General features: G+C 37.9%; 1 protein-coding gene across 5 annotated transcripts in view; it reads left to right on the top strand.

Annotated features, from left to right (window-relative positions):
- Positions 1–27,460, top strand: part of HIPK3 (homeodomain interacting protein kinase 3) — a 96,348-nt gene that overhangs the window by 53,887 nt on the left and 15,001 nt on the right. For all 5 annotated transcript variants that reach the window (XM_046015642.1, XM_046015640.1, XM_046015641.1 and 2 more), the window contains exons 3-8: positions 15,228–15,351; positions 23,354–23,473; positions 24,039–24,125; positions 24,657–24,841; positions 26,005–26,164; positions 26,565–26,688. In XM_046015642.1, the coding sequence (XP_045871598.1) occupies positions 15,228–15,351; positions 23,354–23,473; positions 24,039–24,125; positions 24,657–24,841; positions 26,005–26,164; positions 26,565–26,688 (800 nt within the window). The remainder of the gene's footprint in view (positions 1–15,227; positions 15,352–23,353; positions 23,474–24,038; positions 24,126–24,656; positions 24,842–26,004; positions 26,165–26,564; positions 26,689–27,460) is intronic.

The raw sequence follows: 27,460 nt of genomic DNA, 5'->3' as shown, positions 1-27,460 counted from the left end.
TCTTGCTGTGTCCAATTTATAAATTAAGCTTTATCATAGGTGTGTATGTATAGGCAAAAACAGGTATATATGTAAATATACTGTGTATGTGTGTGTTTGTGTGTGTGTGTAGGGTTTGGCACTGTCCATGGTTTTAGGCATCCACTGAGGGTCTTAGAATATAATCCTCATGGGTAAGGGGGAAGTACTTTATTTGTCTAACTGTTAAAAGATTACTGGTCTTTAAGAGGTGGTATGCTCCAGGGGCATCTAGGTGGCTCAGCTGATCAAGTGCCCAACTATTGATTTTGGCTCAGGTCATAATCTTAGGACTGAGAGATCTAGCCCCGAGTGGGGAGTTTGCTTGAGATTCTCTCCCTTTCCTTCTGCCCCACCCCTCATTCATGCACCTGCCCCCTGCTCATACACATCCCCTAATGCATGCACTCTTTATCTCTCTCTCAAAAATAAATAAATCTTAAAAAAAAGAAAGAAAGAAATGGTATGTTCCAAAGTGCCACCAGATTGTGTAAGAGCTGATGAATCAATGCCTAACCTTCTACCTTCTTATTAAAGTGTAGGAATATAGTTTTATGATTAAATAATATATTTGCAATAGTTCATAAAATAAAGATGATTTATCTATGTGGTGTTGAGGAGCTTGGACTCTCACTCAGACTCAGGGTTTGTTTACAAGCCCTACTATCCACAGAGGCCTTGAAAAGTTGCTTCTGTACTTGGGGTCCCTCATCTCTAAAATGGGATAATACAATACCTACCTCAGAGGGTTTTGTTAGGATTTAATGAGATAATGAGCAGAATACATATAGCATAGACTCTTACTCCTGATAAAAGTTCAATAAACATTTTTTTAGTCATTTTCAGTAATTCTTATGAAGTTATAAAATTGAATCATTTGGGGCCCTTGGGTGGCTCAGTTGTTTAAATGTCTGCCTTCTGCTTGGCTCATGACCCCAGGATACTGGGATTGAGCCCTGAGTCGGGCTCCCTGCTCAGTGGGGAGCCTGCTTCTCCCTCTCCCTCTCTTGCTCCCCCTGTTTGTGCTCACATGCTCTCTGTCAGATAAATGAATAAAAGCATTTAAAAAATTGAATCATTTATTGCAATTAAATATTTTTTTGTTGTCTGACTTAAATACACCTTATGGATTATGAGCTTCTGTTGGCACTTACTGATGATACTTATAATTTTAAATATATCTCATAGTTAAATTTAGAAAATCTTGGATTGTGTTACTTTTCTCCTAATCACCTGTAGAATAGGGATAACAACATTTATTTTGTTACCTCATAGAATAAAATATTTAACAGGTTGTAAAATAAATGCAATACAAATGTAAGATATTAATAATATAGTTTGTATATATAGATAGTTACATATTGATTTTTATATTCAGTAGCATGTAACCAGACATATTAAGAACAGACACTCAGGGGCGCCTGGGTGGCTCAGTGGTTTAGGCCTCTGCCTTCAGCTCGGGTCATGGTCTCAGGGTCCTGGGATCGAGCCCCACATCGGGCTCTCTGCTCCGTGGGGAGCCTGCTTCCTCCTCTCTCTCTGCCTGCCTCTCTGCCTAGTTGTGACCTCTCTCTCTGTCAAATAAATAAATAAAAAAAAAAAAAAAAAAAAAAAGAACAGACACTCAAACTCAGTTATGTTTTTCCTTTATTTTTTACAGATATTTTTTATATTCCCCTCCCAATTCAACTCCTTTGCTTCTCTCTCTTGATATATGTGAATAATATTTTCTCTTCCATATCATGAGACTTTTTGGTTATCTTGCAACTAGTCTTGGTAGATAAAACATGAAAGATGTACTGTCTGTAAATGGATTATGTTTCTGAACCCTGCCTATCTTCCAAAATACCAGCTGTTGATCAGTCATAGATATGCAAATTATTGATGTATCCATCTTTTTGGACATTGGACCCTAAGCCCACTTGGCATATTGGTGATGGATATTAAGTGTTTGCTGTCTCCTATCTTCTACCTCTTAGGTTTCACATTTAATGGGTGTTGAAGTTACTGTTATTGCTGTTCTTTGTACTGAATGCTTTGATCTGGATCATTGTCCTGCATACTTAAAAGATTAAGTGGCCTTGCAATAAGGATATTTTTAATTGTGATATTTTTAGCCCACGACTTAAGCTACATTTGAATGAGTGTCTGTTCTAAGAGTGTGTACTGTGATTACACTTCAACATGTTAATTGAATAGTTTGCTCTTCCAGTCATAAAAACAGACATTGTGATTATCTAGTATTCTGTAGTGATGTTATTGCCTACAGCAACAAATTTTTTATCATGTTAAAAACATTCATAACTCAGAAAAATATTTTTAAAAGTGGTTGATTGCCTCTTTGGAAATTTATTTGCCTTTCTCAGAGCATTGAGGGGTTTTTGTTGGTTGTTTTTAAAAAGCACCATACTGCAGGACTTTGAAACAAGTGCTGCTCAAGCTGAAAATCAACTCACTAGTATATTTTAATAGTCATCCTTCTGTTAAAGTTTCAGTTGTAGAAATGTTCTTTGAAAATTTCATAAATTTTAGTAGCGTTATGACTCGGAGGGATTGTAAGAGGTCTCTGGTGTAAGTCCCCTGTTGTGCTTTCAAGAACCTTTCTCAGTCTTTCCTACAGACAGGGAGGCTCTGAGATGCACCTCAGTGCTGTCTTTCCAGAGCCGGCGTATTCCCACCTCAGAGACTCTCAGTAGAAGATTATTCCTTGTAATAAAAGGAAACAAGGTTCACTTAACACCGATTATATGGTCTAATTTGGTAAGGCCAGGTGACTGATAATTTTTTTTTACATGAGTTTTTTTATATTAGGAGGTGCTTCTTTTAGAAACGAACATTGTGAAGGGCCTGCTTGGTTCAGTCGGTTGAGCCTCCACCACTTGATTTCAGTTCAGGTCATGATCAGGGTGCTGAGGTAGGGCCCCTCCTTGGGCTCTTGTACTCAGAGCAGGGTTTGCTTGAGACTCTCTTCCTCTCCCTCTGCTCCTTCCCTTGCGCTCATGCTCTTTCCCTCTGTTAAATAAATAAATAAATAAAATCTTAAAAACAAAAACAAAAACAAAAACAGTGTCGTGGAGATATGTATTTTTCCCTCTCCCCTTGTGAGGTTGATTCCTCAGAGTTAATTGCCGATAAAACTTGAGTGTGTATCTTCTCCTAGATCGATTGGGTCTGGACAAACACACATTTATTTACTGATGCTTGCCTTTTATAACCGCTTTGGGTCTTTGCTGTCTTTTGCTAGGTACAGGGCTTTGACATGTAAGAATTTATTGAGTGCGTGATATTGAATTGGTACTTAACAAGTAGATGGTCAGATCCAGTGTTGAGCTCATTTCCTAATTGTTTCTGTAAAAGGATATTGCAGTCATCTTTGGGAACACAGTATCTGCCAAAGTAAGAGCCTTATTTTAACTAAGATGCATCTAGCAGATGACTGTGTATTTAATGCAAAAGATTATTTATGGTTAAGATGAGTAAATGCTTAAAGATCAGGAAAAGGAGTAAAATGTCAACAAAGTTCTTTTACATAAGTGTATTTATATTTCACATTTCCTGGTTAGTCTTAAAATCAAAGGTGGTATGTTTAAAGAGAAAAGAAGAACACTTTCAATGATAAGTATAGCATCTGAGTGGGAGAACTTCCAGTAAGCCAAAGTGTGATAGTTCAGTAATCCTTAGGAATTATTTATGTTAAAGTGTAGTAGTTAAAAGTGTGGATTCTGAAGTCATTAAACGTGGCTTTGAATCCCAGCTGTACCTTGCACTAACTCTGTGACCCTTGGGCAAATTACTTGTCCTAGTGTTTGTTTATCTATGAAAAGGATTAGCAGAGCTATCAAATGGATTAATACTTACAAAGCACTTAGAGCATTGCCTGGTTCATAGTGTTTTGTATATAATTGTTTGATGTCATTGGTGTTATTATATATTTGCTAAAGGAATTCTACAGAATGAAAAGTTAGTTTAAAAAATGGCAGGAAGGTCTTTTTTTTTTTTAATTGTCCTAGAAAGCTAAAGACCAGTTAATGAAAAAAGCATATAACAGATGTTTTCTCATGTTATGTAACTATTGGAAAACAGATCAGTAAGTATTTTCCTATTCTGTGGGAAATAAAACTAGAGCATAACTTTAATTAAATTGCTAAAATGACCTTGGTGTTAATTTCCAGTTTTCCTATTTGACTTTCTGTGTTTCTTTTAGTCACAAGGTTTTATAATTTGAGTGCATATGGTATTGAGAAAGGCTTTTGGAATCACGCATTTGAAATCTTTAGTTCCGTCACTTTCTGGGTAACTTGGGGCAGTGTATCAGTTATCTGTTGCTGTGTGGCAACTCCAGACTTAGTTGCTTCAAAAACAATGATTTATTATTTCTCGTGATGCTGTGGGCTGGCTGCACTCAACTGAGGGCTTCTTCTGTTTTACGTGGAACATTTTGTTTACCAGCATTTTTTTATCTTAGAGCAGAAGAACAATGCAGAAATCTGTTTTTCAGAACACTTCTTTAAATGAGATAATGCATCAAAAGTTATTTCCATGATGCCTTGCCCATTGTTAGAGCTCAGTAAATGGTGGTGGTTTCCCCCTCCCACCCCCCCAATAGTCAAAACATTTCAGCTGTCCCTAAAGCAAAGTGGCTGGCATGTAAAAGTCTCTGTTGATTCCTGTTTGGTTCATGTATTTGATGTAACAAAAATATTCTTAAAGTTTTCAAATTAATGAATGTATACTAATAGCTCCCTTCAGTTGATCAGTTCTTTGAACAAATAATGATTGAGTGCCTACTACGTGCCAGGCATTTTTCTCAGTGCTGGGAGTATAGCATTGAGAGAATTAAAAAGAGTTCCTATCCTTGGGGCAGTTGGCTGGCTGAATCAGTAGAGCAACCAACTCTTGTCTCAGGGTCATGGGTTTGAGCCCCACATTGGGTATAGACATTAATTAAAAAAATTTTTTTTTGCCCTCATGGAATTTATATTCTAGTGGGGAAGGGAAAATAGACAATAAGCAAACATATATATTAGTTGGTGGCAAGTGCTACAGAGAACTATAAAACAGGATAAAGGAGGGGAGGTAAGTTTATGTGTTGGCAGGAGCTTACTTTTCTATTTAATGTGGTCAGCGAGGGCCTTTCTAATAAGATGGTCCTTGAGCAGAAACACAAAGTAAGAGTAGAGAGGTTAAGTTGTGCTATTCCCTCTGCCTGGAATATTTGCCTAGATAAGCACCAAAGGTTTCTTTTTGTTTTGTTTTGTTTTGTTTTTGTTTTAAAGATTTTCATTTATTAATTTGACAGAGAGAGACACAGTGAGAGAGGGAACACAAGCAGGGGGAGTGGGAGAGGGAGAAGCAGGCTCCCCACTGAGCAGGAAGCCCGATGTGGGACTCGATTCCACGACTCTGGGATCACAACCCGATCCGAAGGTAGACGTCCAATGACTGAGCCACTCAGGTGCCCCGGCACAAAGGTTTTGAGGCAAAAACTGTGGTTAGAAACAGTAAGGAGGCTAGGATCAGAGCAAGCAAGTAGGACAGTGATAGGAAATATTGATGAAGCTAAGACCTGATTCATGTGTGACCTTGTAGGTCATTGTAAGGAATTGGCTTTACTCTGAGATAGGAAGCTGTTGGGGGATTTTGAAGAGAAGAATGATGTGTCCAACTTGTGTTTTAAATGGACCACTCAGGCTGCAAAGTGGAGAATAGATGGTAGAGGACAGTGGCAGAAACAAGAACAATTAGGAAGCTTTTGCAGTTATCCAGATTGGAGGTGATGGTGGCTTGGATTGGGGTGGTAGCAGTAAAGGTGGAGCAAAATGGTCAGATTTTGGATCTATTTTGAGGATGGAGGATCTGGTGATAGATGTGGGAAGTTAGAGAAAGAGGAGAGTCAAATTTGATTTGCGCATGTTATGAGCCTGAGAAACTAAGGATAGAGTTGTCATTTCCTGAGATGGAGAAGGAGTGGATTGGGAGAATTAGGAATTCTTTTTTAACGTGTTTAGTTTGTGATATCTAATAGACACTCAAGAAGGGATCTTGAATAGATAGATAACTAAGTCTAGAGGTAAAGAGAGAGGTCTGGGTTGGAGATACACATTTGAGAGTCTTAAGAATAGACATGCTATTTAAAACTCTGTGATTGGATGAGATCACCTAATGGAAGTGAATATAGATAGAGAAGATGGATATCTGAAGACTGAGCCTCCCGAATTTAAATGTTGTGGAAAAGAGATGGAACTAGAAAGGAATCTGAGAAAGGAATGCTAGTGAGGTAAGGGGGAGAGCATAGAGTGGTATTGGGGAAGACAAATGCAGACAGTGTTTAAAGCAGGAAAGCATGCATAATCAGGTGTGTCAGGTGCTGCAAGTCCAATAAATCGAGGATGTGGCAACGCCGTAGCTGATGGGGACCTTGACAAGAGCTATTTTGGTGGAATGGTGGGGTAACGAAAGCCTGATTAGAGTAAATTCAATACAGGGCAGAATTTGAGGCAGCCTTTCTAAACAGTGTTTTCAAGGACTGGCATAAGGGGGAGAAAAGAAAGGGGTGATGTCTGGACAGTGTATAAACAAGATGGTTCTAGAGAAAGATGGAGGGCTGGGTGGAGAGAGAGAGAGAGAGAGGGAAATTGGTGGAGTGATAATACTTCAGTAAGTGAGCCTGGATGCCTTAGATAGAAGCACTGACAGATGCAAGTGGGCTAGTAGATGTGGTGATGAGAAGGTGGAAGTTTCTTTCAAATTCTATCTATTTTTTTCAGTAAAGTAGGATGCAAGGACCACAGTCCGGAATGAGGTTGGGGAGGAGGTGGTGGCTTGAGAAGAGAGGAGGTGTGAATTTGGACAGTGGGAAGATGAATAAATTAGGGGAATGTATATACTGTTTTACTTGTTATGCTCATGCTTTTATAGGTAGAAGTGTAAGATTTGTCCTTTATATAATCTTTGGAAAACATAGGGTTGATAGAGCCCCATGTTTTAGAAAATGCAAATATGAAGGCTCAGGTGAATTACTTGCTGTTGGAGGGAGAGCTCGGTGCCTATTCTCGAGTGTTAAACATACAGCTCTCTTTAGATGATTTTCATTGCTTGAAATCAGCGCTCCCTTACCAGACTCCAGAATTTGTCTTCCCAGAGCTTGTGAGCCTAGAGCCGCAGTTTTTTAGTACCAACATAGCATGACGTTCTCATGAAACTTACCTGAAGGGAATCGCACCTGTGGTCCACGCTCTTGTATGATGGCTCGCCAGTGTAAAGGCGGGAGGTTCTTTTAGTGCCTGAGGTGTCTGAAAAGGGGTAGCACAGGATGAACTCCGTCAGAAAGACAGTAGCTTTGAACAAAGTCGAAAAATCAGTGTTTCTTTTAACACTGATACTCTCCATTCCCTTTTGGATTTCTGTTCTGTCAAAGGCATTTTCATCCTGTCTGTCTGAGGCAGTGCTTGCCTTAGGTGTGCGGCCTCTCTGCTCTGACCTTCTGCCCCACTGGAGTATATCTTGCCCCGCAGCATGCTGAACTGATAGATGGCCTTCACTTCATAGTTTTCATAATTTCATTCTTTTACAAGTAAGCCAAAAGAAGAGAAAATTCCAACGTCCATCATTTGATGAGTGGCTGAGTAGACCTGGAATATCCATGCGGTTGGATACTGTGCAGCAGGAAAAGGGAGTGACGTGCTGGCATGTGCTGCAGTCTGAGAAACATGCAAGTGAAGGAGCCGGTCATAAGACCCCACTTCCTACTGTTCCATTTGTATGAAGTGTCCAGAACAGGCAGCTCTAATGACACCAAAAGTAGATTTGTGGTGGCCCAGGATGGAGGAGCTTGGGAGGACTGGAGAGTAAATGCTAATGGATATAGGGCTTTCTTTTTTGGGATGATAAAACTGTTCTAAAATTGATTGTGGGCTTCGTTGCACAATTGTGACTATACTAAAAACCTTTGAATCATACCATAGTTTAATAAAACTGTTATTTTAAAAAATGCCTTCTTCATCTTCTACTTCAGAAAAGACTGTTGTCATTTTAGTATTTTTATCTTTATTGAGTTTACCACTTATTTACCTTTTCCAAGTTTGTGGTGCATTTCTCTAGCATTTTTTAAATGTCAAAAGCAGAGAGAAGCCTGTAGATAAATACTTGGTATAGAGGTATCATCAAGAGAAGCCTGGATGACTGTACCTCTCAGTCTTAGTGAGTGATGCTATCTGCCAGAACCATTAGGCTCTGGCCCTTAGCTTGGCATTTCAGAAATTATTTGATTAGTGTTCTAGAATTGACCAGACATGGGTGGCTCTGCCACTAGACTTACCAGGAGCTGAAGCGTTGTTAGCATTATGCTAATTGATTACATTTAATGAGAAGTGAAGTTGTTAGGCAGAGTAGATATTCACATTGGCCTGACCATTATAATCTCTTAATGTCAAAAAGAAAACTCCCTCTCTGTAAGTTAGGAATATGATCAACATTTTCTTGGTGTCCACAAAATCGTCATATGAGTTCATAGTTTAATGGCATTCGCAGTGATGATCCAAGGCATCTCTTTTATAGGAATGTAATTGTTAGGCACACCTGGGTGGCTCAGTTGTGAAGCGACTGCCTTCTGCTCAGGTCATGATCCTGGGGTCCTGGGATCCCCAGCTCTGCGGGAAGCTTCTTCGCCCTCCCCCACTCCCACTACTTGTATTCCCTCTCTCACTGTGTCTCTCTCTGTCAAAAAAATAAATACAATTGTTAAAAAAAACAATGTTAGTGCATGTGCGTGGCTTCAAAGTTGGTTGAGTGTCTGACTCTTGATTTCGGCCCAGGTCTTGATCTCAAGGTTGTGAGTTTGAACCCCACATATGGTTCCCTGCTCAGCGGGCAGTCTGCTCGAGATTCTCTCTTTCCCTCTCTGTCTGCTCCCCCTACTAAAAAAAAAAGTTATTGTTCCTAGATCTAGACATACTGAGTTCCTGAAGTGAGATATTCTTTTTCCTGGGTTTCTTCTGCCCGTAATTGAATTTTCAACTTACAAAAGTAAATAAAGATGAGGTAAAGCAAATAAAATGTTCCACTAATAGTTATCTTCTTTTCTGAATGACAGTATTTCACTGTGTTCTTATTTAACGCATTGACTGCCAACATTCTCTTCTACTCTGGCCAAAGTCCCCAGAAATCAGTTTACATAGTTAAAAATTTTTTTGTTTTCATCTTACCCACTTTAACCCTATATTTTATATTAATGTTTCAAGGTTTCAGAAGAGTAGAAAGGATTTATTCTTAATGAATATTGATAAATTTGATTAAAAGCATATGACAAAAAATAATAAAAAAAACCCAGCATTTTAGATATAGATTGCCTTTTTTACCATATGGCCTAATTTTTTTAGTTTGTGGGTTTGACACTTCGAAGTGTGAGTATTTATAGAGTGGTAAACAAGAGGTTTTGTTAGACTCTCCATTCAGTAGACATGTTTATTGTGTACCTTGCCTAGTCTCTGAAAGTACAAATGATGTCTGTGCCTTGTTCTGTCCTTGCACTGCCACATCATAGGTGCTCTATAGGATAGATGAGAAAAGAAGTGGAACAATTTCCTTTAGCAGTAGGACAGAAGTTTTTTTTTTAAAGAATGGTCCACAGGTTAGAATCACTATTACGATCATTTTTATCCAAAAGTATAGTTAGTCCAGGGGAAGAATTCGAGAGCCAATTAAAATATAACCAGAAAACTAAGCTTTCTTCATTACCGACGGATGGATATATTGTTTTTTCATGCATAATTTAATTTTTAAGTTTATTGTGAGACTGGCTGGTAGAGCTCAGGCATCTCTGGCAACTTCATCTAGATTGTAAATACTTGACGGTATCGTTTCCCAACCTTTTACATTGATCTGCATAGAAAATGGTAATATCTGTGGTGTGCTAGGGTAGACCGGAGAAAGTTGGGGCACATTTAAATGGGACTTGGTGAGGAAATTTGTTGCATTTTCTGTATGGTATATATGTATTTGAAAATAAAATACAAAAGTTTTGGGGAGGATAGTTGTGGCAGGCACAGAATTGTGTCACTCAGCTGCCCCTTCACAAGGCCTTCCCGTGGGGAGCGCAGTTGACCCAGAATCTCCAGCTGCTGCTCCTTCAGAAATGCGTCCCAGCATTTCTAGCCAGTGACCAAACACAGTAGCGGTACTAGAGCTGGACTCTTCTTGCTTGATGGGGAGCTCCTCCAGCAGGTGATTTTTTCCTTAGGGGCTCTGCCCTGGGCCAGCCAAGACTTTCTCCTAACAGCGCTGTAGTGGGAGGTTCTCTCTCCACCCCTCCCTTTGCCTCTCTTCTTTGTGCATGTCAGAACTGCTCCGGATGTGAGGGCTTGAGGGCTGTCTACACCTGCTCCTGCCTCCTCTCCCTACCTTCCCCAAGATGCTTCTTGCACATCGAATCTGCTTTTTTTTTTTTTTAATTTATTTTATTTTTTCACTGTTCCAAGATTCATTGTTCATGCACCACACTCTGCCCCATGCAATACGTGCCCTCAATACCCACCACCACCAGGCTCAACCAACCCCCACCTCCCTCCCCTCCAGAATTCTGAGCTTGTTTCTCAGAGTCCACAGTCTCTCGTGGTTTGTCTTCCCCTCCGATTTCCCCAAGTCACTTCTCTCCTTCTCCCAATGTCCTCCGTGTTATTCCTTATGCTTTACAAGTAAGTGAAACCATATGATACATAACTCTCTCTGCTTGACTTATTTCACTCAGCATAATCTCCTCCAGTCCTGTCCATGTTGATACAAAAGTTGCATATTCATCCTTTCTGATGGAGGCGTAATATTCCATTGTATATATGGACCATATCTTCTTTATCCATTTGTCTGTTGAAGGGCATCTTGGCTCTCTCCACAGTTTGGCAACTGTGGCCATTGCTGCTATGAACATTGGGGTACAGATGGCCCTTTTTTCCCCATTACATCTGTATCTTTAGGGTAAATACCCAGTAGTGCAATTGTAGGGTCAGAGGGTAGCTCTGTTTTTAATTTTTTTTTAATATTTTATTTATTTATTTGACAGAGAGAGAGTTAACAAGTAGGCAGAGAAGCAGGCAGAGAGAGGGGGAAGCAGGCTCCCTGCTAAGCAGAGAGTCTGATGTGGGGCTCGATCCCAGGACCCTGAGATATTGACCTGAGCTGAAGGCAGAGGCTTAACCCACTGAGCCACTCAGGTGCCCCCCTGTTTTTAATTTCTTAAGGAATCTCCACACTGTTTTCCAAAGTGGCTGCACCAATTTGCATTTCCACCAACATTATAAGAGGGTTCCCCTTTCACCATAATTGTTTACTGTCTTAATTTTGTCCATTCTAACTGGTGTAAGGTGGTATCTCAGAAGAATGAAACTTGACCATTCTCTTACATCATACACAAAGATAAACTCAAAATGGATAAAAGACTTCAATGTGAGGCAGGAATCATCAGAATCCTAGAGGAGAACACAGGCAGCAACCTCTTCGACATCGGCCACAGCAACTTCTTTCAAGACATATCTCCAAAGGCAAAGGAAACACAAAATCAAAAATGAACTTTTGGGACTTGAAGATCAAAAGCTCTGCACAGCAAAGGAAATAGTCAACAAAACAAAGAGGCAAGTCACAGAATGGGAGAAGATATTCGCAAATGACACTACAGACAAAGGGCTGATACCCAAGATATATAAAGAACTCCTCAAACTCAACACTCAAAAAACAGATAATCATGTCAAAAAATAGGCAGAAGACATGAACAGACAACTCTCCAAAGAGGACATACAAGTGGCCAACAGACACATGAAAAATGTTCATCATCATTAGCCATCAGGGACCGCAGCATTTAAAGGAATGAAAGGAATGTGCATGTGAATGGTATCGAATCTGCTTTTTTAAGACCCTAGCTGATGCAGGAAAAAACACAATGAATTTGTGTAAAACTTGCAGTTAAAATTCTTTCATATTTTAAATGAGAAATTTGAGTTTGCTTCCTTGAGTATAACTTTTGTATATCCAATTTTATGCTTGAAATGGCTTTATGCAGTTCCTGGTCAAGATTTTGAAAATGTGCAGTTCCACATTCTTGTCACCATCATTAAATGGCAGCAAATGGCAGAAGGAATTCATTGTTCTTTGTCTATTTGACAGAAACTCCTTTCTCATTGTTAATCAGGTATCAAATAATTTCAGTCTCTTTAAGTTGTCTATCCTAGGCACTATCATTCTGTTACTTTTCTTTCATTGCCAGATATGACGTTGAAGTTTCCAGTAGTCAATTTCAAACCTCATAACTTTTCATAGTGAATATTTCAAAATTATCATAAAACTCTTACATGGCTATAGATCTGTTAGTCTTAATGATTCTTCAGAATTCAAATTAGTACATGATTAAACATCACTAGGGAATCCCTTTTTACTTCATATTTTTATTTTTATTTTTAATCTTTTTTAATTTTCTTTTTTTAAAGATTTTATTTATTTATTTGACAGAGAGAGAGATCACAAGTAGGCAGAGAGGCAGGCAGAGAGAGAGGAGGAAGCAGGCTCCCCGCGGAGCAGAGAGCCCGATGCGGGGCTCGATCCCAGGACCCCGAGATCATGACCTGAGCCGAAGGCAGCAGCTTAATCCACTGAGCCACCCAGGCGCCCCTTACTTCATATTTTTAGAAACTGTCTTTTTGCTTTGAATCTTTTTTAGTATGGTTAATACATACTGTTCATTAACTCTTGTGGCCGTTTCTCTTTCTTTCTGCCTAGACTTCTGTTCCTCAAGGCTTAGTTCCAATCCGTATTTCAAAAACTCTGATGCTTTCCTTTTTGTGACCCAACCTGTGTAGGAATGATTTATTTGAGAAAATGTTTACTGAGTGTATATTCTCTGCTAGCTTCTATTTATACCATAGTGAACAAAAAAGGAAAAGATGGTCTCTGTTTTCTTTTGTACACTGTTATGAATATGTAAGAATGATAACTCAGTGTAAGTTGTTTTTTCCCCTCTTTCTACGCAATTAAGCAGTTGGTTCTATCAATATAATTCACATGTATACATCTATACTAACACCAAGTATTTTGTCAAAAGAATATAACTGTGTTCTAAAGATCTTTTATGCCTCAAAGCACATACTTGATTTTAACAAATGCTTGTGGGTTAAGAGACTGTTGAACTTTAAGTATTAATTATGGCAGAGATGTCCAGGGGAGGACTCACTGGACAGATCCTAAATCAGTGGTAACAACAACAAAACAAAACAAAACAAACAAACAAAACCCCAGCTTATTTATTATCCCTTGAACTTACTCTGATCAGAAGAGCTATAGGGAGAAGATGGAGCAATCTTCCCATTGGTCTAACCACTTGAGCTAGGGCTTTGGTTCTCAACTTTGGCCATGTATTGGAACCACCCTGGGAGCTTTACAAAAATAAATTCCCAAGTCCCTCCCCCAGAGTTTCTGATTTAATTGGTAGGAGTGTGGCCAGGACCAAGTGATTATAATGTGCAGCCAAGATTGAGAACCACTGCTTTTGGAAATAATGACAATCAGCAGTCTCAGTTAAAGAAATTAGCAGAAGCCTTATTTTGTCTAACTGTATACAATATGTATACTGAGAGAGCCTGGGAACAGTGCCATCCCGGTACAGATGAGGACCCATAGCTCGTTGAGGGAGTTTAAGTGGTCAAGTCGGGAAAATCAGAGTATCAAAGTAGATAGTTACAGTAATGGATTGTAATTCATTGACTAAAATAGGATTCTATTCATTTATACTCGCATAGGCAAATAAATAAAGAAATTGAAAATTTGATAAGGAATGGCTTACACATATAGTCTCAAATTGAAATCCTGCAAAATATTTAATTACAGAGGGAAAAAGGAAGAACTCAGTAGTGGAAATATCTAGCAAAAAAAAAAAAAAACAACTAGCAGATACCATGTTAAATAATCAAAGTGAACATTATCAAGTATTGCAACAAATCAAAATTATATGCCACCAGACCACATCATGAAAAGAAAGCATCTGTCTTTGGTCATACTCCTCCCAAAAGATTTATAACCTGGACCTAATTATGAGGAAACAGCAGACAAACCCACACTGAGAGACATTCTACAAAGAACTGGCCTGTAACAGCTTGTGCCAAGGTCATAGAAATCAAGGAAAGACTTAAGGAACTTACTCTAAAAGATATGACAAGTGAACGTGATGTATGGTTTTGAATTGGATCCTTTCGCCGTGAAGGACATTAATTATTAGTATAATTGGCCAAACTTGGGAGTCTGAGGCTTAGATGGTAGAGATGTATCAGTGTTCATTTCCTGATTTTGATGATTGTATTGTGGTTATGTGGGGGAATATCCTTGTTTGTAGGAAATACAAAGTGTACAGTTACTTGGCAAATTACTCTCCAGTGGTTCATGAAGAAAAACCCATTCATTGTATTGATCTTACAACTTCTCTTAAATTTGAGACTGTTTAGGGTATCTGTGATTTTATGACTCACTTTGGAATTACATAGCTGTATGTGAGGCCTCTCAGAATCTTAATTTTCTCATGGAAAGTTATGTGAAGTAGCACAGTTTATCTGGGCATGATATTTTTCATGGAATACATTTTCCAAGTAATTGGAGCTCTTCAAGTGCTAAGAAGCTTTCTGGCTGTTTTGATGCCTTGTATTTTTCTGCCCTTGAAAGCAGAATGCATTGCACTTGGTCTTGTGTCTCTCGATGACTAACAGTCCTGTTTTCGTGAATATTTATTATTGTTTTCTGAAGTAATACCTACGTCTACATCCACTTTTAGCCTTTGGGCTTGTTTTGTTTGCTCTTATCAATGTCTGGTTTTCAGTTCTGTTGATGTCAACGGTGCGTGTATTTTATAGTTTGCCAGTTCTCTTTCTAGTGTATTATTTCTAATCTGTTATAGTCTCAAAAACAAGATCTGTGCTTTTTCCTTTTTTAATATGTTAATAAAATTCTCTGTAAGGTTAAGTACAGAGATTATATCCTAGCAATGGTTGTACTCATCGTACCCTTGTAAGCTTAATTCAACATTATGTCTAGGCTTCAAAGAATTCTGAAAAGGGAAGAGTTACTGTAAATAGAAGATGACTACTCTGTCATTTACTAACTTTTCTTAGAATGCCAATGAAATAAGATAATTTTAAAGGAAAAATCGTTGATTTTTTTTATTATTATTTTTTTTTAAATTTCAGAGCTCCAGAGATTATATTGGGGTTGCCATTTTGTGAAGCCATAGACATGTGGTCACTGGGATGTGTGATTGCAGAGTTATTCCTTGGATGGCCGCTCTACCCAGGAGCCTTGGAGTATGACCAGGTAACAAAGCTGTCGTGATAGTTCTAGATAGAATGTAAAGAATTGGTAGAATGTAAAGAAAAATAGTAGACTAATAGGAATGCATTTCCCCAGGTATATAATACTATGAAAACCTTTTTGAAATAAAATGACAAGGGGCGCCTGGGTGGCTCAATTGTTAAGCATCCGCCTTGGGCTCAGGTTGTGATTCTAGGGTCCTGGGATCGAGCCCTACGTTGGGTTCCCTGCTCAGTGGGGACCTACTTCTCTCTCTGCCTGCAGTTCCCCCTGCTTGTGTGTTTTCTCGCTCTGTCAAAAAAAAATCTTTAAAATAAAATGACAAAACCTGAGCTCTTAGGGAATTTAAACTCAAGATCTCAAAACTGTACTTGGTTTTTTAAAAACTTTTTTTTTTTTTTTTAATAACAACTGAAGTAACGTTTCATAAACAAAGTTCAACCCACAGGCCCCCAGAGTTGCAAAAACACTTTTTTGTATCATTTTTGTGTGTAGACATTCGAAGGGCTGGATTGTGTCCATTTAAATAATAAAGTTACGCTTGGGTGACAAACTTTGATGATGGATGAAATATTAGCCACTCCCAAGGAATAAAAGGCTTTGTAACTATTGGTCTTAAATCAACAACCGTTATTGGGCTTAAGTACTTCAGTCACCTGAGCCCTCTTCAGTATTTTGAGCTGTTTTTGAGTGACACTAGAAATAATCTAGTTTAACATTATTAACATTATTTAACATTATTTAACATTATTAACATTATTCAAATGATTCTCAGTAATTACTTCTCAGTAATTACTTCATTAAACACTTTTTCTTTTCTTTTTTTCTTTTTTTTTTTTTTTAAGTTTTTATTTATCTGAGAGACAGAGCATGAGCAGGGGGAGGGGCAGAGGGACAAGCAGACTCCCCACTGAGCAGGGAGCTGGGTGCAGGGCTCCATCCAGTCCCCAGGATCATGACCTGAGCTGAATGAAGTCAAACACTTAATGGACTGAGCCACCCAGACGCGCCCATTAAATGCTTTTCATGACAGTTTTCAGTTATGTTCATTAGCCTCTCTAAGCTATTAGACAGTGAATGTTGTTTGCTATTTTCCTGTGTTGTTTTGTTTTAATACCGAGGTTCTTTTCTGTAGTAATTATGAACTTAACCAGTATTATTTGAAAAGGTTTCATAGCATCTTCCTTATTAGATATATACTCATATTTTAGTGGAAAACATTCGTCAAAATGAACAAAATGCTTACATCAGTTTTGTGTTTCTAGTAGATATTTTTATTTAAAGGTGTACTATTTAACTTTTAATAAAAATAGAAAATAGAATATTTTAATGCAAACATGATGTAAGAATAAAATGTGCCGTATTTCTGATTTTCAGGATTTAACTTTCTATATCAAAAAGGGTATGAGGGGGCGCCTGGGTGACTCAGTTGGTGAAGCAGCCAACTCTTGGTTTCAGCTCAGGTCATGATCTCAGGGTCCTGGGATTGAGCCCTGTGTTGGGCTCAGTGCTCAGTGTGGAGTCTGCTTCAGGATTCTCTCTGCCCCTCTGCCCCTCACTCCCCATCTTTCTCTCTCTCTCTCTGTCTCAGATAAATGCGTCTTTAAAAAAAAAAAAAGGTATGAGAGGTTACGGATTTGGTGATTTACATGTTGCCGAGATGAACCTAAAAGTCATTTAATACTATTAGATTAGATGTTATCATTAACTTTAATCTCTTATCTTCTTACAGTGACTTTCTACCCATAAGCCTCCTCTTTTATGCTAGGCTTGCTATAGTCTCCACCTTTCATCCTCCATGTTCAGCGTATCTCTTAGAAGGTAGTTTCTGTAACGTTTTCCATACATCCTGGTTTCCTTTGGCTTTTTCCAACCACTAACTTTGATGCAGATGCTAGACGGGTACTAGTTTTAAAAGAGTTGATGGTCTAGTTGGGTGAGTCCCAATAGTCCCTTAGTTGCTGAAGGACTGAAGTTAACAGTCAAATGCTAGAAGTTTACTTCTGGTTTTGGGGACTACAAGTGATGACACATATGGTATTCTGGAGCCGGACACCATCTAGTGGCAACTTCAGATTGATTTGCTGCTCTATGTTGAATAGGGACATCTACAGATCTTGTCTTGTACACCTGACATTAGTTCTGAAAAGGACCCTACAGATTATCTCTTTACTACTCCTTCCTGTTTTATAGAAGGGATAACCGAGGCCCAGAAAAATGAAATGACTTGTCAAAAGTCACAATGGTAATTTAAGACAAAGCCCTGATCAAAGCTTTTTCTAAATTCCATAATAGATTTTTTTGTTTTGTAAACTGGGAACAGGTGTTAATCTGACCCAGATTAATAGTATTTTCAGAATGTATATTACTTTACTTCCAAAAGAATATGATAATTTAAAAATATATTAGCATATGGCATCAATAGTTAAGTAATTATTAGTTTGGTATTTTAAAAGTTGTTTTCCAAAATATGGATGGAAGTGAATAGGAATGATGATGTAAGCATTCTTGTTTTGGTTTCAGTCTTAGACTTTATATACTCATTTCCAAATATGTGTGCTGTGTTTTGATAAATGTCTGTTTTCAAGATAAGGGATCTCCCTCTATTCCTAATTTTCTTTTTTTTTTTAAATTTTTATTTATTTTTTCAGCATAACGGTATTCATTGTTTTTGCACAACACCCAGTGCTCCATGCAATACGTGCCCTCCCTATTACCCACCACCTGGTTCCCCCAACCTCTCACCCCCCGCCCCTTCAAAACCCTCAGGTTGTTTTTCAGAGTCCATAGTCTCTTAGGGTTCGCCTCTCCCCTAATTTTCTGATTATTATTCTTTTTCCTAAGTTGGTTTTTGACTTTCAGATGCCTTTATGCATCTATTAAAATGATCATGTAAGTGTTTTTTGGTTTTTACTTTAGTTTATTTATTAATGTGGTTGGATTTCATAGATTTTCACCAGCTTCCTAGAATATGATTGTCTAATTAGAATGTATAGAGGCCATCAGTAAGGTATGCTTTTATCTGTTATCTGTTCCCTGTTCTAGTCATCAGCTGCCCTGATATACTTGGACACCTAATTGGGGTGCTGTTGCTATTTTATTTTTAAACTTACTCTTTTTTTTCTTACAGTGGCAGTACAGTGGGTAATGGTAATATTTTTAATTAATACTTATTGAGCTCTTTTATATGTCAGAAACTGTTCCTACACTTTCATTAATTCATGTAATGTTCCCAACAACCTTATACTGCTAGAGATACATACTACTATTGCCTCTGTTTTACAGATGAGGAAACCAAGCTGTGGGGAAGTTAAATAACTTGCCCCAAGAATTCAGCACAGGCAATATGAATCCAGAATCTATGCTGTTAGCAGTGGACTACCTCTCCACTACCTTATGGATAATGATACTTTCAATGCAATATGGGGGAGAGTTAAAAGGGCCCAACTAAAAACCCTTCCGTGGTCTGTGCTCAGATCCTGGCATGAGCCCTCTTCCAGACTTCACTTTCACCCTACCACTGGGTCTCTGCTGTCACTGGAAGAGGGTGTTCATGGTCTTTATGTTAGTTTCTCAAATCCATCAACCTCCACCTGTATTCTGTCTGCAGACTGAGTTCTAGGGATGGAGCCAGGAGCTTAGTTTATCAGTTTGTCCTGTGATAACATTTTGTACAAATGTTTATCTCTCAATATGTTTTACAAGATAGTCTTTTTTTTCTGTTTTGCTTTTATTTTTATTTTATTATTATTTTTTTAGATTTTTATTTATTTATTTGACAGAGAGAGAGAGAGAGATCACAAGTAGAGAGGCAGGCAGAGAGACAGGAGGAAGCAGGCTCCCCGCTGAGCAGAGAGCCCATGTGGGGCTCGATCCCAGGACCCTGAGATCATGACCCGAGCTGAAGGCAGAGGCTTAACCCACTGAGCCACCCAGGCGCCCCTCTGTTTTGCTTTTATTAATAACATTGCTTTTAACAACAGAAATAATCTTACTAAAGATACATCAGCATTATTTATAAAGGGGAAGCTTAGCCAATTAATTTGGGAAATTCAGTTCAACACAAAAATGACAGTCTATATTTTATACATGTACTAATAACTTTAAAATAATATAAATCTAAAATTGACAGAACCAAAAGAGAAATAAACCCACAATCATAATTAGAAATTTTAGCACATTTCTTTCAGTAATTGATGGAGCAAAAATAGAAAAACGATCAGTATATAGAGGATTGAGCCCGTGATTAACTAAGTTGATTTAATGACACAGACGTGGAGTACTACATCCAGTACTACGTGCAAAACTGCAGAATGCACACTTTTTAAGTGCGCATGGAACGTTTACAAAAACAAAGACTTTCGATGAAATACATTGTAACTTGCTCCTTTACTCTCGTTGGTATGTCTTAATTTCTAACCTTCATTTAACCTAATGCAATAACAGGTTTCTTTTTCCCAAAGGAGGTGAAAAAGAATTTATGGTAGGCTCATAATTACTATATACTTAAAAGCCACATTTGAGTCACCAGGAAAAAATATGCAGATTATTTTAATTCTTCATTGTGGGGTTTGTGTTCTAGCTCTTTAATCATCTTTATCATCTATTTCTTAAAGCTTCTCCAAGGCAATTTCCTCTTTAAATTTTGGATTCTACAAGTAGGCCCTGACCTTGCTGAGAATTTCTTATGTGTCATATTTTCTCATCTATGCATTTCATTTCCATTCATACTCAAATGAGTGGTATGTGTGTTTAGAGAAGGCTGCCCTGCGAATTGGTACTGTGCTGGAGTCCCTTCCTGTCATAATTGTGGGTGTGCTGTCTTGTTGGTGTTCTGTGTATTGGATTGAATTCATTGGATTGAATTTCAGGGAAATATCAAAAACATTCTAGGTAATTAAATAATATTTTTATGGGGCGCCTGGGTGGCTCAGTGGTTTAAGCCTCTGCCTTCAGCTCAGGTCATGATCTCAGGGTCCTGGGATTGAGCCCCGCATCGGGCTCTCTGCTCAGTGAGGAGCCTGTTTCTCTCTCTCTGCCTGCCTCTCTGCCTACTTGTGACCTCTTTCTCTGTCAAATAAATAAATTAAAAAAAAATAATATTTTTATGGGTGAATGGACAGTGTTAACTTCGTAATGATGATTGTTCTTGGAAAATGTTTGCTGGAGTTTATTTATATAGAATCTCATCAAGAACAGCTAAAAGTCTGAATTCATACTCCAATTATTTTACTTGATAATTTCAAGTCATACCCCATGTATGAAAATAAAATGGACTATTTCAGCTCCTGTGTTTTACGAGGAAGTGGGAATCTTTAAAGTTCTTTTTGTCAGGCTATTTGGTTACATAGAGACCTCCTCAAGTAAGCTGGCTCAAGTAAGAGCTCCTGTACTTATGTCTAGACTGTCACAAAAATCCAAGAATGGAGCTATAATATGACAGCATCTTGTGAAGTCTGGAGTTGGAGGTGCTTTTGGTTTCAAAGGAACACTTAATGGAATTAATAGACATCAGTAGAACTTCACTTTGGTGGGTATCCTAAGTGTGACTTAGCGGCTCTTCAGGTGCTTTTACCTGCTCTGGTTCTAATTTGCTACTCAGAGTTTCTGCTCACTCTGGACTTTGGTTAGGTTAGCACGGCCACCGAATTCCAGCTCCATTTTATAACCCTATAGCTTATCCCTCAGTAGTGATTGCTGTTTGTTAATTCACATTCCTGACATTATAAATCTAATTTGCTTATTAGCTTATTTCTAGTCAAGTTCACAGCATAGATTTATGAATTAATTGCTTCTGAGTCAGGCTTTCACCCTTCATTCACTGGGGATGAAGGAGGGTGAGTCCCTTCATGTATTAGAGGGTACAGATAGAATAGTGTTCTCTCTCTCTCTCTTTCATTCTTCCTTCCTTTCTTTTTTGTCAGAGTGAGAGAGAGAGCACAAGCAGGGGAGCAGTAGACAGAGGGAGAGGGAGAAGTAGGCTCCCTGCTGAGCAAGGACGACCCCCCACCCCCCGCAATGTGGGACTCGATCCCAGAACCCTGGAATCATGACCTGAGCCGAAGGCAGACCCATAAAATGACTGAGCCATCCAGGTGTCCCTGGAACAGTTTTTCTTTAGAAGACCAAAAATAAATTCACAAGATCACTTGCCATTTGTTTTGTTTTTAGTGCTCTCTCAGATTCATAGGTACATTAATTGTCTGATTCTCCGTGTTCTTTAGTACTTTGTTGTCTTCTTCATAATAGCACTTCCTAGCTTAACTGCATATTATGTGCTTAAATATTTATTCTACTGAATTATATGCTTTTGCAGATTGTCATCATGTTTTATTCATCTGCATATCTTTAGCATCTGACATAATAAATGCTCTATGTATGTTTGTTGAATGGTGAACACCTTTCCTACTATCGGAGAGCCTCTGATGTAGCATTTAGGTACTGGACCCTTGGTACTTCTCACTTTCTGTTTTTGTAAAACAAGGAACTCAGCCACTTAGGAGATATGGAGTGAGGGGAAGACACCACACTTTAATGAAATGAAACTGACTTGTAAGGTGGTGATTTTAGTTGTAATTTCATGTAAAATTGGGGATGCAAATATGTATAAACATCTCTCTTGTCAGGAGACTTAACAGTCTAGTAGGGAAAACAGACGTAAAAGTGAATTGTAATTTAGTGTTCAGTGCATTAAGATGGTTATGTTTTAGGTTTGATGGAAACACAGAGGAAAGGGATTACCTCTGTTTGAGATGGTTAGTCATAGCTTTATAGAGAAGTTCTTGATCTGGGTCTTGAAGAAGGAATGGTAAAGCTTGTCGCAGAATTTGATGAAGTTGAGTGGGGAGGCACACAGGGATGGTAAGGAGTTAGCAGTTTAAGAAGGAGAACCCAGCCCATGAAAAGCTTAGTGTGGTGCTAGATGGGGCTGCTCCTTTATAGGACCATGTAAAGAGTGGGGAAGAGATAAAGCCAGAGGCCTGTATGCAGGGATTGGAGGTTTGGATTTGATCCTGTGGGTGGTAAAGCGATGTTACACTAGGGAGTAACAGATTTGCATTTTACCAGAATGGCCATTAGCAGTGCGAATAATGATTGGGGTAACCTGGATGACATTAGGGAGGCAGATAAACTACTTTAGGAGGCTTGTGAAATTGTATAATGCAGAATTGAAGAAGACCTGAAGAGGGGACAGTTATGAAAAAGACCAATGAGGTAAAATTGTTAGGGTTTGGGATGTTGTGGGGAGAGAGATGAGGGAAAGGATATGTGTCTGGTATGAATTTCAGGTTTCTGGTTTGGGAGGTTGGTGTTGGTGTCTGTTGCTGGGAAATGGCATGAGGATTATCAGATTTCAGGGAAAATTCAGTTTAGGATATGTTCCCTTTGAGGTGCCTCAGGTCCAGTCAGGTGGAGAGTTTCAGGAAGTAGTTGGCTCACAGCTCCAGGGCTAGAGATAAATATTTAAGTATGGATTTAGGGATAAAACTATGGGCACTTGGGGCTTATAGAGGGAAAGAGGACAGATGAAACTTATTACCTCTGCCTGCTAGTTCAGTTTTACCTCTTGTCATTTTTCAGTGAGTGAACCTCTGTGCTTCCAAGATCTGAGTGTGTGGGTATTTTCTCCTGATTTTGCATATTTACTTATATTACAACCTTAGCATAAATCATAGGTCCCCCGCTCCCCTTCCAGGGCTGAAGAACTCTTAACTTGTCGTTTTAGACTCAACTTGAGCATCACCTCTTCTGGAGCTTTATGTGACTACAATTATTTTAGGTGCCCCTTCTCTGTCTTTCCATAAGCATGTATTTATTATGGTACTTTACAACCCTGTATTACAATTGTTTGCTTGTATGCTCCCCTAGAATTTCTTGAGGGCATAGACTACATCATTTAATTCTTGACCTAACTCCAGCTTAGTGTCTGATAGAGAATAGGTGTTCAGTTAATATCTATTACATGTAAAGAATAAACTCTTAGGTTTTATAAATTCTTTTCCAGATCCGATATATTTCTCAGACTCAAGGTTTACCGGGAGAACAGTTGTTAAATGTGGGCACGAAATCCACAAGATTTTTTTGCAGAGAAACAGATATTTCTCATTCTGGTTGGAGATTAAAGGTAATTCATTTAAAAAAATTTTAGAAAAACATTTTTTCTAAGATGCCTCATGTGAATAATATCCCCCATGCCTATTTTTCTTTTATTGTATTTCTTCTGAATTTTCATTTTTGATCCCTCCCCACTTTTTAATGGGGGGGGGGAAGCCTTCCCTGAATAATGTAGCTCATTCTCTAACCTGGCAACAAAATCATTAACTCATCTTAAATGGTTTTTTAAATTTTATGTGTGTAATTACTTTTGTGTTGTGTGTTTCATCTTCTCTACCCAGTTTCCCATTATTAAGCTTTACAAGGACCAAATTTCACCATTTACTCCATAACCCAAGTACTTAATTTATTCCTAGCTCTTTATATATATATATATATATATATATTTTAACCTGAACCAAGCTCTTCTCATTTTTTTGGGTACTTTTAAAAAGTATGTTTTTGATAGTTACTCTTTTGAAATTCCTTGCCTAAGACTATTCAGTGTATTAGACTAAATGTGCTAGAACTAAAAAATAAAGAATTTTCAAATGATGGGTAATACGCTATTTTTCCTCTTTGACATGTCCAATAAGACACTAGAAGAGCATGAGGCAGAGACCGGAATGAAGTCTAAAGAAGCCAGAAAGTACATATTCAACAGCCTGGATGATATAGTGCATGTGAGTAACACAGCCATGTTTGTTAGTCTTCTCTGCCTACGGTGATGGACTTGAACGCCAAGGATGCCACTGCATGTTAATCATCTTCTAAAGGGCTGCAGAGTGCTTGCTGAATTTAAGGTTTTCAAACAAAATTGATTCTAATGTTTCAGCCTCTCGGGAACTAAATTGCATTTATCTTTATCAAATGTTTAATTTATACCATCCTGTGCTTTAGTAAAAAGTATTTTTTTAAGACGGAAGATCCTAGCTGTACCAATTTCTCTTCCTTATATTTTGTTAGAAGTGGAAATTTGTTAAAAAAATTTTTCCCTTGCTTTGAATGCTCTTTGGTACCTTGAAACATTTTGCAGATTTGTTAAAACTCAAGTACTCATTCTTGTTTTGAAATAATTGTAGTTCTCTGTCCTTTCCTTTGTTGTGGTATTTTTTTTTTTTTTTAATGTGAGTCTTTAACATACACTACCTTCTGTGGCTTGCGTATTTATTTATTTATTTATTGACTGATGACTTGAAATTTTGATCTTATAGGTGAACACAGTGATGGATTTGGAAGGAAGTGATCTTTTGGCTGAGAAAGCAGATAGAAGAGAATTTGTTAGTCTGTTGAAGAAAATGTTGCTGATTGATGCAGATTTAAGAATTACTCCAGCTGAGACTTTGAACCATCCTTTTGTTAATATGAAACATCTTCTAGATTTCCCTCATAGCAACCAGTATGTTACTTTAAAATCTTTTAAAATGATCTGGAGAAATAATACTAAGTCTGTAGAAAATTAGTGTGTTAGAGGATGATTCAATATATTTATTAAATGGAGTCAAAAGAGGTTAAGCTAACTTGGCCTAATTCACATGGACTAGTAAGTGGCAGCTAGTACTAGAACATAAATCTGAGTTGCATTCCAGTGTCCTTTTTCCAAAATACCATACTGAAATGACTGAGCATCTTATATTTTTATGTGACATTCTTACCTTAATAACTAGGTTTGTATATACAATAAAAGGAAGTTAACAGTTTTTCACCCCCTTATGTGTCCTGCAAACTCCTTCTTTACTTTCCCTTCACACCATTTGCTTTCCCTGCCCACACCTTCTTTGTGTTGTGGAAGGAAGGGAGGGTTTTTAATGGGTTAATGGAGATACATTCTCAAGTTGAGAAGGTCTTATCAGAGTTACCTTAGACATATCTTTTTTTTTTTAATTTTTAATTTTTTATTAACATATAGTGTATTATTAGCCCGGGTACAGGTCTGTGAATTGCCAGGTTTACACGCTTCACAACACTCATCATAGCACATACCATCCCCAATGACCACAACCCAAACCTTAGACAAATCTTACGAATTCTTTGAACCCCCACGCCTTTTAATATTTTATAAAATACTTTAATATATTTATATAACTTAATAATATTTAATGACTGATATAGATGACTGAATAAAGAAGGTATAGGGACAAACTAGTATTCATTATTATGGATAACCCTTAAAATTGCTATTTTTATAAAGCCCAACTACTTTCCCCATCCCTGTCCCCAACAGTTAAAAATACCTAATGATTTCCATATATAAGACTTTGAAAATAACATGATAACCATATACTTTGTACCAGTAGTTTAGGAATGTAGAGCTCTAGAAATTTAGGAAAAATTATTTGGGCAGGGGTCATAAAACTAGATTGTGCTAGTCAAAAAATGCTTACTATTGCTTTGATGTCTTAGAAAATACTGCAGATATAAGGTATACTTCCACTTGCTTTAAAATTCAGCCTTGTGTAGGTTTTTCTGGTAGAAATTTTTTTCTTTTGGAAACTTTAAATTTTAAACTATTCTAAACATTTAAAATAATACTACAATCACCTTTCTTTCTTTTTTTTTCAGTGTAAAGTCCTGTTTTCATATTATGGATATTTGTAAGTCCCACCCAAATCCATGTGACACAAATAATCACAATAAAACTTCACTTTTAAGACCAGTTGCTTCAGGCAGTACTGCTAATCTGACAGCAAATTTTACCAAAATTGGCACATTAAGAAATCAGGTAAGAACTTAAGAGTATTTAATAATTTATACTCCTTTTTTTATGATTGCTTATTTTGCTTTTGAGGTATGTGGAAGTCTTATGTCAGCTATTAGAAGTCACATGCTGGTGAAGGTCTCACTGTGGTTATTTTGTGAAATCTCAAATATTTCAGGGAAACAATCAGAGCATGACTACTGAAGCTCATTTATTTTATCACCTTTCACTCTGTCAGTATCCCCTACTTACCTTTCTATGCAGCAACTCTACAAAAAGTAAAGTTGAGTAAAACCAGTTTCTGGGTCCATTTTTATCAATAGAATTATGATTTTAAGAAGTATATTGGAATTGCTTTTGTAAAGCATACATGTAGCAGTTAGAAGACTGCTCAGGATAATGCTGCCTATGCTCATCCTTTCAGGCATTAACCACGTCCGCTCATTCAGTGGTGCACCATGGAATTCCTCTACAGGCCGGAACTGCTCATTTTGGTTGTGGTGATGCCTTTCAGCAGACCCTGATTATCTGTCCCCCAGCTATTCAAGGTACTCTTTGATTTAAATCAGACTTTAAACAACTTTTAAACAAATTTAGGCATCTAGTAATTAAATACGTTGCATATATTTATATAATAGTGTGCTATATTTGAATTTAAGCTGATCAGTAGCCTTTAGACCAGTGACACTCCTCTCTTGACTGGAGCTCCATTGTAATCATCACTAACAAAATGGGTCATATGATAATTATATTTCCTGTAGTGTCTAGCACAGTGAAATACCTTAGTAGAAATTAACGAGTTTGGAAAGCTGTGGGATTGTCTTTAGTGGTTATCACAGCTCCAGATGTTTAAGTAAGTACGTTTTATTTTCTGTTCTTACGAGACATTAAAGTGACTGAGAATTCAGTTCTTTAAATTTTGGTCAAAGAAATTCTTTTTTTTTTAAATTTTAAATTAAAAATTAAAACTTCACTTTTAAGACCAGTTAATTAACATGTAATGTATTATTTGTTTCAGGGGTACAGGTCTGTGAATAATCAGTCTTAGACAATTCATAGCACTCACCATAGCACATACCCTCTCCAGTGTCCATCACCCAGTGACCCTATTCTTCTCCCCACCCCCTGCAACCCTCAGTTTGTTTCCTGAGATTAAGAGTCTCCTATGGTTTGTCTCCCTCTCCGGTTTCGTCTTGTTTCATTTTTTTCTGTTCTTCCCCTGTGATCCTCTGCCTTGTTTCTTAAATTCTGCATATCCGTGAGATCCTGTGATAACTGTCTTTCTCTGAGAGGACTTACTTCACTTAGCATTATACCCTC

Source organism: Meles meles, chromosome 8 (assembly GCF_922984935.1).
Source record: "Meles meles chromosome 8, mMelMel3.1 paternal haplotype, whole genome shotgun sequence".
NCBI classification, from domain to species: domain Eukaryota; kingdom Metazoa; phylum Chordata; class Mammalia; order Carnivora; family Mustelidae; genus Meles; species Meles meles.
This window is presented reverse-complemented; position numbering and strand designations above follow the sequence as displayed.